The sequence below is a fragment of the Lathyrus oleraceus genome, chromosome 1, assembly GCF_024323335.1.
Source record: "Lathyrus oleraceus cultivar Zhongwan6 chromosome 1, CAAS_Psat_ZW6_1.0, whole genome shotgun sequence".
In the NCBI taxonomy this organism is placed as follows: domain Eukaryota; kingdom Viridiplantae; phylum Streptophyta; class Magnoliopsida; order Fabales; family Fabaceae; genus Lathyrus; species Lathyrus oleraceus.
The window spans coordinates 120389702-120402753 of record NC_066579.1 but is presented as its reverse complement, the minus strand read 5'-3'; the positions used below and the strand labels follow the sequence as shown (position 1 = coordinate 120402753).

At 33.7% G+C, this 13052-nt stretch overlaps 2 protein-coding genes across 3 annotated transcripts; both read left to right on the top strand.

Moving 5' to 3' along the window:
- Window positions 1-1042: 1042 nt before the first annotated feature.
- On the top strand, window positions 1043-1666 carry LOC127094928 (uncharacterized). Its single transcript, XM_051033687.1, has one exon. The coding sequence runs from the start codon at window positions 1043-1045 to the stop codon at window positions 1664-1666; it is 624 nt and encodes a 207-aa protein (XP_050889644.1).
- Window positions 1667-6370: 4704 nt separating this feature from the next.
- LOC127121093 (disease resistance protein RPV1) lies at window positions 6371-12520 on the top strand. 2 transcript variants are annotated; one of them, XR_007803311.1, is made up of 6 exons: window positions 6371-7140; window positions 7259-8363; window positions 8599-8874; window positions 9477-10304; window positions 10946-11895; window positions 11999-12520. XR_007803311.1 is itself a non-coding variant. In XM_051051700.1 (5 exons), exons 1-5 carry the CDS (start codon window positions 6581-6583, stop codon window positions 11483-11485), a joined length of 3309 nt encoding a protein of 1102 aa, XP_050907657.1. In that variant the 5' UTR covers window positions 6371-6580; the 3' UTR covers window positions 11486-12520. The 2 variants fall into 2 exon arrangements, 1 of the variants encoding a protein (XP_050907657.1); XM_051051700.1 differs by having other exon boundaries at window positions 10946-12520.
- Window positions 12521-13052: the final 532 nt, after the last annotated feature.

Sequence of the window (13052 nt, the reverse complement as noted above, 5' to 3'; positions counted from 1 at the left end):
ATCTAAACATGAGACAAAGGAACTGAATGGAATTTTTGAAGGACTATGATTTTGAGTTGCGGTGTCATCGAGGAAAGGTCAATGTTGTAGCAGACGCTTTGAGTCGAAAGACACTTCATGTATCTGCAATGATGTTGAAGGAAGAAGAGTTGATTAACCAATTCGTGGATTTAAACTTAGGAATACCCTACAATGAAAGAAGTATATTCATAGGCACCGTTGTCGTGTCTAATGAATTTATAAAATGGATCAAAGATGAACAACAACTTGATGACCATCTAATGAACATAAAGGGAACTATCAAAGATGGTCAAAATGGATTTTTAACACGGGGAGTGATGGAATCCTAAGGTTTAGAGAAAGGTTGTGTATACCTTAAAACCAGGATATTCGAAAGTTGATTTTGGAAGAAGGCCACAAAAGTAAGATGAGTTTTCATCTAGGAGCCACAAAGATGTATCAAGACTTGAAGAAAATGTTTTGGTGGTTTGTAATGAAGAAGGATATAGCAGAGTATGTTCAAAGTTATTTGATATGTTAGAAGGAAAAAATTGATCATCAGAGGCCAGCCAGATTGCTACAACCTTTAGACATTCCAGAGTGGAAGTGAGACGAAATAACTATGGATTTTGCAACTGATTTACCCCAAACTCAGAAGAAGCATGATGCAATTTGGGTAGTCATTGATAGGTTGACAAAGAGTGCATATTTCATTTCCATCAATAATACTTTTAGCTTAGAGAGAATAACTAAGGTATATGTTAAGGAAATTGTTATATCACATGGAATACCTACAAGTATAATCAGTGATAGAGATCCCAGACTCACATCAAAGTTTTTGCGTTAGTTGCACTTAGATTTAGGAACCAAACTAAGGTTAAGTTCAGCTTATCATTCCTAAATAGATGGTTAGTCGGAAAGGATAATTCAATTGTTAGAAGATCTGCTGAGAGCTTGTGCTCTTGAACATAAAGAAAGTTGGGATGATTTCTTACCATTGATTAAGTTTACTTACAATAATAGCTTTCACTCAAGTATTGACATGGCTTCATATGAAGCATTGTATGGAAGAAAGTATCGTACACCTTTATGTTGGTATGAAGTTAGAGAAAACAAAATATTGGGTTCAAAATTTGTGCCACAAACGACAGATCAGGTTAAGCTTATTAGAGAAAAGATGAAAGCTGCACATGATCGACAAAAGAGTTATAGTGATAAGAGGATAATACCTTTGGAATTTGAGGCAGGAAATCATGTTTTCATTAGGGTAACTCCTAGAGCGGGATTTGCACGAGTAATCAAAACTAGGAAGTTAACACCAAGGTTTATCGGGCCTTTTCAAATTCTACGGCAGATTGGACCTATAACATATCATATCACTTTACTGCCAAACTTGCCTAATCTTCATGACATATTCCATGTATCACAACCGAGGAAGTATTATCCTGACCCTTCACATGTCATTGAGCCTGAAATTGTGGAACTTAGAGATAACTTGGAATACGAGGCTTTACCTTTCAAGATTTTAGATCATCGAATTAAAGAACTTCGTGGAAAGCAGATACCATTGGTTAGAGTTGTATGGAATGATGTAACTGGTGATTCTACCTGGGAAAGAGAAGAAGACATTTGTCAGAAGTATCCACATATGTTTTATGTACGCTAAATTTCAAGGACGTAATTTCTTTAGGGGGGGGGGGGGGGGGGTAATTTAACATCCTAATTTTCCATATCTTAAATAATATATCCGATTATATTTGAGATTTTAACTTCACTAACTATTACAAACTAAACATTGCAACTAACACCTATAATAATTAATTTATCAATTAATTACCCTTTTTTATTATTATTATTAATATTATTATTCAATTTGAATATCATCATTTTATTTTACAAACTAAACTTTGAAATTAGTACTTAAAATACATAATTTTAAGTTAATTAAATATCCATATTATTTTTATTCTTATTATTACTTTTGTTGTTATAGTTATTATTATTATTTTATTTTATTTTATTTGAATATCACCATTTTACTCTACAAACTAATTAAAAAAATAGTAAATAAAATAATCTTAGGTTAATAAATATATCAAATAATTATCCTTGTGATTATTATTTTTATTATTATTATAATTTTATTTTATAAAAGAAATATATATTTTATTTTATTTTTCTATTAATATCCTACATGCTCTTATGTCATTAAACATTAGGAAATCAAGCTCCCTTGAAAAGTTAGAAGGTGTGGACAAAATGAGATACACTTATATTATTTTAATATCTTACAACTAGTATAAATAGGGGCCTTTTCCACCTCATTTTCATTCATTCATTCACAAATCATCTTTCTTACCTCTATATTTTTTTTCCTTCTCTAGTTTCTTCATATATTTTACCGGTTACTTATGAAAATGATTTGGGCAGAACTTTGACTTATAAAACTCCTTTGAAACTTTAGAAGAACTTTGACCACAGAATAACTCTAAAAGCTGCGAACTTTGACTTAAAATGATTTGTGCTTACATTGTTTGATTAATTGTCTATTTGTTTATTTTATTTATACTTGAATGATTGTGATTGTTAGACTAAGAAAATGATCTATTAAGGAGAGAAACAACAACATTGTTAGATATTAAGTGTTAGATCCCCAATAAAAGAAGGGAAGTTGGATAAATTGAGTATGTGTATTCGGCTGGGTTCTGGCTAAGGAAAGACTTGGTCGACTATGTCTTTTACGGTCTACCTCTCTTACCTGTGAAGTCAACCATACATTATTCATTGTATAAACTGAATTGATTATATAGAGATAAGGATCATGCCAAGAAGAAATACAACAAGGCATTTGATGGATTTGACACTCAACTTAAGTATCTAGATAATAAGTATAACCTGAAAGCTTGATATGATATTTCCCAAGTATTAACTTAATACTTATGGTTGAGAGTTGCCACAAGATGATTCAGTGATCATATAGACTTGCATTGAGGAATGTGTAAGTCCAGTGTCATGCAGTATGGGATGTACGAAGTTGATCAGTCGCCTACAATCCCGTCAGAGATTATTATTTATGCATGCTAGGCAAGATGAGGTTTTTGGCCTGAATTCTCAGGGACGATCGACTTATAACACCTGGACTCTAAGTGAATTTAGGTGGCGTATCTCTTAGTAATTGGGAGTATGTTGGTGGCATGTGATCTTGTGATATATGATTTTGGTAAATGGGATAAATATCCTTGACATTGTTTAGTGTCCTGAGTCATCATATAGTTAAGGGATACATTAAAATAAACATATATAGAGTAGAGGGAAATATGAGATAAAGATACGTTTGTTTGAATAATTGTGGTTGTCATATATATTACTATTTTATACACTATTCTCACTTTTAAACTTGTACGTAAATCTTAGCCCTGTATTCTTTTTGTCTTGCATTTTTTATCTATGACGATCAAGCAAAGAGCTGGCCCGTTCAGGAGGGAAGACTATGTAGTGACGGGTTACGATAACGTCAAGACTTAAGGAAACTAGTATTTTGTCAAGCTGACCACATCGTTACTGCTATGTAATATTATGTACAGTCAGTATAAGTGTCAGTCCCGTTGGACTTAGGAGGTTCTTTTTGTTATGCTTTCTTTTGGTTTTCTTCATGTACTTTTCTTTTAAGTTTTATCTATGTGACAAGGCCACTTGTATTAACGGTGTCAAGGTCTATGTAAAATATATTGGAGCATATATATGTGAAGTAACACGTTTTAACAATTCAGTCTTGTTATTAAAAAGTTTCAAAATTTTCGTATTTTTTTATAAAGATTTCTAAATTTTAATTAGAATTTCACTAATGAGACATAGGCTGTCTCAGAAACCATAGCCAAGACCTTGGATTTGTTGTTGGAAATTAAGGTAAGGGGGATAATTACTCTTATATGAGTGTCAAATGCATGAAGGATAGAAAGAGATCCTCACTCTCCTCTAGATTTTTCTTATCTATTTCTCCATTGTTGATGTTTTATGAGTTTCGAATGAGATTTTGTGAAACTTACCATGTCTGTTGTAATTCATATGAAATTTGTGCCTTGTTTTATTGATGAATTTTGTGTATGATGTGTATTTTCAAATATGAGTTTGAATGTTTATGCCCATGGGTTTTTGGGTTGATAAACATGTTCTTAGATTTGCAATATATTGATGATTAAATGATGTTAGGATCTGTAATATATGTGTTGTATACTGTTATAATTATTATATAATTACTGTATGACGGATTTTGAGCGTTCTAGTTTTTACAGAGTCAAAATCGAAAGCCTGAAAGTCCTCCTTTGGTGAAAAGCGCAGAATTTTGCATTCTACATCGGTGACAAGTGTCGCCTTTGTGACCGACCACCTGTCATTGCGTCAAACAAGTTGACGGTCCACCCGTTACGACCAGACCGATTTTGTTCAAATATATATCGTTTTCATCATAACTTGAGTTTTATGACTCCAATTGAGGCGCAATTTGAAGTGTTTGAAAGTTAACACATAGTACTACCTCATGGTAAGGTCCTAAGAGGTTAATAGTGTAATTGATGACGTGATTAGAGAGTGTTACTTGTTGTGTAACGCTAATTAATGGTTAATGACAATGAAAATATTTTGTTTTGATTGTTGTGATTGATTCAATTAATGATTAACTCGTGAGAAGAGATGTTAATGTTGATGTTAAGATAATTATTTATGAGAAATTATATGACCTTGATTTTTATGTTGAGATAAAATACTATGATGAGTTTAATATATTTGAGATATTTTACATAATTATATGTTGTGAATTATAATTATGTGTATGAGTTGTGGACTATTGGTAATTATGTGCTAATGAATATAATTATATGTCATTGATGTTTAGACGTGTAGTTCAGAGTAAGAACTACTATGATTACCTTAATTGGTATTTTATATAGTTTGAGGTGGAACTAGTGGTGTTGTTACACATGTATGTTGTTGTTGCATAAATCATGCATCATGTGTGTCAGTGTTGAGAAGTGATGAGTCGCTGATTTAGAAGAGAGGATCCGTGATCAGTTTGGGTTTGAAGAGGAACCATGTTCAAATTAGAACTACAGTTAGTTGATGAATATCAGTAATATAACTCTGATGTCCACAAAATGGTACCACATGCATTGCGTCGAGATAGTTGGTCACATTGCATACATGAAAGCCTTGTAAATTCTTTTGTTGTTGAGAATGTTCTATGTATTTGATGATTGTATGAATATGCTACCCTTGCTATGTTTTGCACCACTAATATATTGAGCGTATTCTCACCCCTCTTTTATTTTGTTTGTGGTGTTTAGTACGCTGTTGTACAAATACTCAGGATGAACAATAACTACTGTGAGTTGGAAGATGACATTGAAGCTTTTCTTCGTTTATTTATCATTTTCCATTATTTAGTTTTCGGTTGCTCTGATTTGTAACACTAGGAACATGTCGTTATCGTTGTTTGAGTTGATTGTTTTGGATTTGTTTGAATTCAATTAAGTACTTTATTTTGAAGAGATAAGTTAAAGTATATGTTTATATTGAGTTCCGCTGCAAGTTTTTGATTAACTTGAAAGAGTATGCATGTTGTAAACGTGTAGCACCTTTTTTACAATAATATTAGTTATCTTTTTAAATTAAAATTCTTAAATTTTTAGGAAGTTACATAGTTGGTATCAGAGTCTGATTGGTCAATTCTCCCTAGGTTTATGAATTTTTTATACCTTGGTATGCGACATGTGTGTGAAACACTGTCGCTGCTCATTTCTTTTTGTTTCCTAACCGCTTCCCAGCATGATCAAGATTGAAACAAGCGGGGGAGGCGTGTTTGCTTCCTTAAGACGTTTCAAGTGTGGAGGTAGGTCATCGTGCCACTGTTTGCAAGGGTGCACGTATTTACGAGACTGTGTTGTTTCTTGAACCCAAGAAGAGCATGTATTCGAGATTCATGTCCGGCGGCCAGGTTGGGATGTCTTTGAGGGAGAATGATCAGGTGCCCATGATGTTCGCTTCTTGAGAGTGGAGAGCGATGTTGGGCGAGCGATTTGCCTGAGGTGTGTGAGTTTCTTAAAGTTTTTCCTGAATATATTTATGACTTACCATCAGAACGAGAAGTTAAGTTCACCATATATTTAGTACTTTGTACTAGACTTGTGTCGATGACACCATACAAAATGTTAGCGTCAGAGTTGGGTGAGCTCAAGAAACAATTAGAAGAATTGTTAAAGAAGAAGAAGTTGGGTGAGTTCAAGATGTTTGAGTTTGACTTTTATTGAAATCCGATTTTTTAAATAAATTTTTTAACTTTTAGATCCATATCCACTAAATTACTGAATGCACCATGTGTCCATACTCTGTCAGACAGACGCCTTATTCAACCAGTGGAGCGCCGATTTTGACTGAATAAACAAGTAAACGACATAGGACAAGGACGTTAAGTTGACTTCATCTCCTGCTTCTTTTGATTTATTTCTTGGTTGAATCCGCTCATTTCACTCCACTTCACTTCACAGTGTTCCTAATAATTTTCCGATTCACCAATTTGTTGAATTCCATGTATTCCTCCCGCGCCATTCCTCAACACGCGGAAATTTTGGGCGATGAGGTTTTGGATACTGAAAAACTCTATGCAAGACGCTTCCATGAAGTGTTTCTAAGCTTCAGAGGCGAAGATACGCGTGCTTCCTTCACTTCACACCTCCACGCTTCTCTTCAAAATGCCAGAATTAATGTATTTAAGGACGATCATTCTCTTCAAAGAGGAGAAGACATTTCAACTTCCCTACTTCGAGCAATTGAAGGCTCTCTGATCTCTGTTATCGTTTTTTCAATCAATTACGCCGGTTCGCGATGGTGTTTGAAAGAGTTGGTGAAAATAATGGAGTGTCGCAGAACCATGGGTCAAATTGTTCTGCCTGTGTTCTACGGTGTAGATCCGTCTGAAGTACGTCGTCAAACTGGTGAATTTGGAAAAGCGTTTCGTAATCTTTTGGATAAGGAAAAGGATGAGTTGCTAGAATGGAAATTAGGGATAGGTTGTGTGAACTCGCAACGTCAATATCCAGAGCTTCGTGAGGCCGCTAGCCTTTCTGGCTTCGTAGTCCTAAATTCCAGGTAATTTCAAAGTTATACCACCCATTTCCATAACTTTTTCTCATAATTATTATTGTTTTTTAAAATAATAATTTTAACTAATACTTACCAAGTTTATTCAAACTTTTGATGAAAGTAGAAATGAAAGCAAGGTTATCAAGGATATTGTTGAAAATGTTACACGGTTGCTTGACAAGACAGACCTATTTATTGCTAATAATCCGGTGGGAGTTGAATCTCGAGTGCAAGATATGATTCAACTGCTGGAACAAGATCAATCAAATAACGTTCTCCTACTAGGAATGTGGGGTATGGGAGGTGTTGGCAAAACAACCATTGCGAAAGCCATCTACAATGAAATTGGCCGCAATTTTGAAGGTAGAAGTTTCCTAGCAAATATTAGGGAAGTTTGGGAGCAAAATGTTGGTCAAGTGAATTTACAAGAACAACTTCTCTTTGATATCTGCAAAGAAATGACAACCAAAATACAAAGCATTGACAATGGAAAAATCATATTAAAGGAAAGACTCTGCCATAAAAGAATACTAATTGTACTTGATGATGTTAATACATTGGACCAACTCAATGCTCTGTGTGGAAGTCATAAATGGTTTGGTTCGGGGAGTAGAGTAATTATCACAACAAGAGATAGACATATACTTCGTGGGAATAGGGTTGACCAAGTATATGAAATGAGGAATATGGATGAAAAGGAATCAATTGAGCTATTTAGTTGGCATGCATTCAAGCAAGCAAGTCCTACAGAAGATTTTGTTGGAATTTCCAAAAATGTAGTTGAGTATTCTGGGGGATTGCCATTGGCTCTGGAAGTCCTTGGGTTGTATTTGTTTGATAGGGCGGTTGCGGAGTGGCATTGTGTATTGGAGAAACTCAAAAGAATTCCTAATGACCAAGTACAAAAAAAGTTAAAAATCAGCTATGATGGTTTAAGTGATGACACCGAGAAAGAAATATTCCTTGACATAGCTTGTTTCTTTATTGGGATGGACCGAAATGATGTCATGCTTATACTAAATGGCTGTGGACTTTTTGCAGAAATTGGAATAAGTATTCTTATTGAGCGAAGCCTTGTAACTGTTGATGATAAGAACAAGCTTGGAATGCATGATTTGCTGCGAGATATGGGAAGAGAAATCATTCGTGAGAAATCACCAGAGGAGCCTGAGATGCGTTGTAGGCTTTGGTTTCATGATGACGTGCATGATGTATTATCAGATCAATCTGTAAGAACTTCATATACTTATTTTTTAATTATTGATTTAAAATATCTAAAGCTTGAAAAAGGAAAGCAAAAAAATTCGAGCCATTTGTTAACACTCATTAGTTTAGTTGTGATTTGAATACTAGTTTTGCTTGAATCCGTTTGGTGCTTCAAGCTAGTAATAAATGATTGGTTTAAATACTAGTAAATGTGCCTTGTGTCTATTATATTAAGCTGTGATTGTTTTTAATTAATAGGGAACAAAAGCTATAAAGGGGCTGGCTTTGAAGTTACCAGGAGCTGATCCAAAATGTTTTAGTACTAATGCATTTAAGAAGATGACGCAACTCAGATTGCTTCAATTTGCTGGAGTGAAACTTGATGGAGATTTTGAATATCTTTCAACAAAACTGAGGTGGCTATCTTGGAACAAATTTCCTTTAACACATATACCTACAAACCTTTGTCGAAGAAATTTAGTTTCAATCGAGTTAGAGAGCAGCAATGTCAAAATTCTGTGGAAAGAAGCACAGGTATTTTTTTTTGTTGTTGTTGTTTTTGCATTTCATGAGTTTTTTTACGTATGCATCTCATAATGAAATACTATTTTATTATATGACACTTTTAGGCATAGGCATTGTTTTCGTCTTTGTGTCTGTCAGTCTTTCTAATTTTGCAAGTACTCAATGTTTTCCAAATATTCAAGTTGGGAGGCATATTATTTTTGCCATGAAGCAATAGTTCAGATAAATTTTAAAATTATAAACTTTAAAACTGATTTTACACTGTTATCCAATCATGTTTTTACACATTAATCAAAACCTCATATTTTAAATAAAGTGGTTGTCATAATGGAAGTTTTTCAAGCATTTAGCATTAGAGAATTGGAAGATAGTTTAAAGAAATTTTATACTAATCATGAATCGAAGTTAGCATTCGACAAGGTTTTTAATAATTTATGCAACATTATGTACAGAAATTTAGCATTGTTTCAAAATTTTGCACTAGTATTGGTATTGGAAAAATTGAAGTTACACTATCGTAAATAATTTACTTTCCACTCTCAAGGTTAGTGAGATATTGTATCTGCTTTTGTTTATTTTTTTAAGCTTCTTACATATTTATGTTCTTGCAGATGATGGGAAATCTTAAAATTCTCAATCTTAGTCATTCACATTATCTGACACACACTCCTGACTTTTCATACATGCCTAATCTTGAAAAGCTAGTACTCAAAGATTGCCCAACATTGTCTAAGGTTTCTCCTAGCATTGGACATCTCAATAAGATTCTTCTGATTAATTTGGAAAACTGCATTAGCCTTTGTAACCTCCCAAGAAGCATCTATAAGTTGAAATCTTTGAAAACTCTTATTCTTTCTGGTTGTATAAAGATTGACAAGTTGGAAGAGGATTTGGAACAAATGGAATCTTTAACCACCTTGCTAGCAAATAACACTGCAATAACAAGAGTGCCCTTTTCAGTGGTAAGGTCCCAAAGCATTGGATATATTTCTCTATGTGGCTATCAAGGATTTTCACGTGATGTATTTCCATCTATAATTTGGTCTTGGATGTCACCATCAAATAATCTCTCATCCCAATTTCAAACATCTTCTCTCATGTCATCTTTTGCTGCTTTAGATGTACCAAGTAGTAGTTCCGATGAACTATCAGCTTTTTCTAACCACCTTCCAAGGCTTCGAAGTCTTTGGGTGGATTGCAAATCTGAAGATCAACTTTCTCTAGATTCAAAAATAATTGTGGATACTTTATATGCCACAGTTTCTAAGGAATTGGAATCAACTGCTACTACATCACAAGTATCAGATATGACTACTACATTAATTCAACACTGCACTCAAGTTCAGGTTTTGGGATCTAAACATTTCTTGAAATCTCTTTTAATTCAAATGGGAATGGATTGCCAAGTCACCAATATTCTCAAAGAGAAAATTTTACAGGTTTGACATACTCTCTTTGTCCGCCTTTTATGTTTGTGTTTTTGTATGTGTATCACCTCATTTATTTGAATTTTGTTAGTGTAAGTCTAGTAAAATACATGTAAGGGGGACAAATTGAAATCCTTAACACACATGAAAATTGAAATCCTTACATAATTATTGTTAAATTGTCTGGTAGCCAACCCACACTTAGTTGGCCAGGATAGAACATTCTGGGTGAAAGTTGATCCATGTAGCTGACCCTACTTAGTGGGATAAGACTTGGTTGTTGTTGGTGTTGCTGCTTCCATATTTTCCCAAATGTGGCCATCAGCTATTGACAATTTACATGACATACGTGGAAGAATTATAGTCTTTATTATACCCTTTTCAAGATATTCTCTCTTATTTTGCATACTTTGACATAAGTTATACTAAATGACTAATCTATAATTGAAATTCTTGTATTTATAATCAAACTTTTCTATTAAACCTCAAGATGCACATTAGAGAAAAGACATTTATTGAAATGACATCATAGGCACTAACCGGTCACGATCTTATCTTTGATACTAGTCTCATAGTAGTAATGCTTGTATAATACTTAAGGTGATATTAATATACTTGTCAATTAAGTTTTGAGCATATATTTTGTCTTACAGAATATGGATATCAATGGGAGCGGTGGTTGTTTGTTCCCTGGTGATAGTTATCCAGATTGGTTAACCTTTAATTCTGAAGGTTCTTCGGTAACTTTTAAAGTCCCTCAAGTGGAAGGGTGTAACTTGAAGACAATGATGTGTATTGTCTATACTTCAACTCTAGATATCACAACAAAAGATGGCCTTAAAAATATGTTAGTGAACAATTACACAAAGGCCAACATTCAGCTATATAAGAAAGAGGCATTAATCTCCTTTAAAGATGAAGAGAAGAAGAGAATAGTATCAAGTTTGGAACCTGGTAACAAAGTGGAGGTCGTTGCTGTTTTTGAGAACAATTTCTTTGTGAAGAAGATAGCGGTTTATCTTGTATTCGATAAACCAATTGGTAAAACGAGGGATCTATACTATTTACCAGATTTGAATGACATTGCTTGTAGTGATGATGGAAGTGAATGCTCTATCAAGAGATTTCTTACTCAAGATGAGCCCACGGATGACATCAATCAGAACAGAAAGAAGAAAAGTCGAGTGGAATGAGTCAATGAAAGATGGTAAAACAATGATTGAGTGAAAATCAATTCTTATGGTGCCTGCAAACTTTTGTATTGGCAACAATTGTTTTCCATATTTGGCTGAAGTTGATAGATTTCAGCCACGGTGATTTTTTTTAGTTTCTTCACAATCTCAACATCAGACTCAATGATTATCTTGCGAAAGCTCATTTCCTTTGATAATACAACCCACATCAACATATGTTTTTAACCAACTTGCTACAAGAGAGAGGCGGTTAAGTGGTCTGATTGACTTTATTGAGATGTTCCTATCACATCAGATGTTAGCCACTCTAGCTGCCAAGTGTTCAGATCAGTACTTTTGGCCTTTGGGACATGAATTCCCAATTTTGAAGAGAAGCGGGTCAATTATGCTATGTGGCACTGCATAAATAGGTGAATATTTCTTTCTTCCTAGATTGAACCTAGTAGGTAGGATGTTTTTGGAAAATTTCTGGTAGAGCATTCATAAAGCTGGATTTTGATTTTCATGTTGTAGTGTGATTTGCTGGACATGCCCGTTGTTGAGCAACTGCGAGAATGATCCCAAATATGGTTTGTTATATCAGCTTCTTAATATTTTTTTTACTCAGAAGCTTGATACATACTTAGACTATCCCACTGCAAACTCCACCTTATTGAAAGAAAAACTGGTGAATATTGTTCATGCAGAAATGATAATAATTAGTTATATTTGATAAAATAATTTGCTTAGGCCTTGTGCATGAAGAATGCATTGCAAAAATGAGGCTGATGACATTTGTTAATCTCAGCTCTGATGGATCTGGCCAAATTTATACGAACTTATTCCAGACACAGTTCATGTAAATTTGAATTGACTTGTGTATGTTTTAGATTTGCATTTTACCTAGCATAACTCCAAGGTAAACTTGAATTGATTGTGAATGTTTTAGATTTGCATAACTCAAATGTTCATATTAATTAGTACAATTTGTTATCTGTTGAAAGTTTTGATCAATTGCATACTATGTAAAGAAAAGTTGAGCAGCCTTCCATCCAAGGTTACATTTATGTATCAAGTTCTGAATAGATTAGGCAACTAATAAGAATTATCTTGCACAACCAAAACTTATTTTATTATAAGAACATCAAGTTCTTAAAGTATACCAAATCTAATATTTTTTTCATGGTGCAATGTGTAACTATTATTTTATTTAATTTTTGCAGAAATATCCCGGTGATAAATTTTACTAATTTATTGGATTAGTTTGGTTATAACTTTAGGTTTTTGATTTTGTAAACATTAAAACCAACTCTAAGTATAGAGTATATTAAAGTTATGATGAAATGGCTTAACATCAAGGATCTGTGGCGCAATGGTAGCATGTCTGACTCCAGATCAAAAGGTTGTGTGTTCAATTCACGTCAGGTTCAAAATTGAGTTTTGTTTACAAGGCTTTTGCTGCGTTTAGGGCACAATATATTATTTTTGCTGCGTTTAGGGCACAATATATTATTAAGGGTGTCATCTAATAAGTTTTAATTTTTAGTATTTTATAAATTTATTTTGAAAAACTGTTTTAAATAAAAAT

What these genes read in the sequence shown, in the direction of transcription:
- LOC127094928 (XM_051033687.1), top strand. Translation starts at nt 1,043, where the DNA reads ATGGCTTCATATGAAGCATTGTATGGAAGAAAGTATCGTACACCTTTA.
- LOC127121093 (XM_051051700.1), top strand. Translation starts at nt 6,581, where the DNA reads ATGTATTCCTCCCGCGCCATTCCTCAACACGCGGAAATTTTGGGCGAT. An exon ending in ATGTATTATCAGATCAATCT is followed by an intron (nt 8,364 to 8,598) that starts GTAAGAACTTCA and finishes TTTAATTAATAG; the next exon opens with GGAACAAAAGCTATAAAGGG. An exon ending in TCAAAGAGAAAATTTTACAG is followed by an intron (nt 10,305 to 10,945) that starts GTTTGACATACT and finishes TTTGTCTTACAG; the next exon opens with AATATGGATATCAATGGGAG.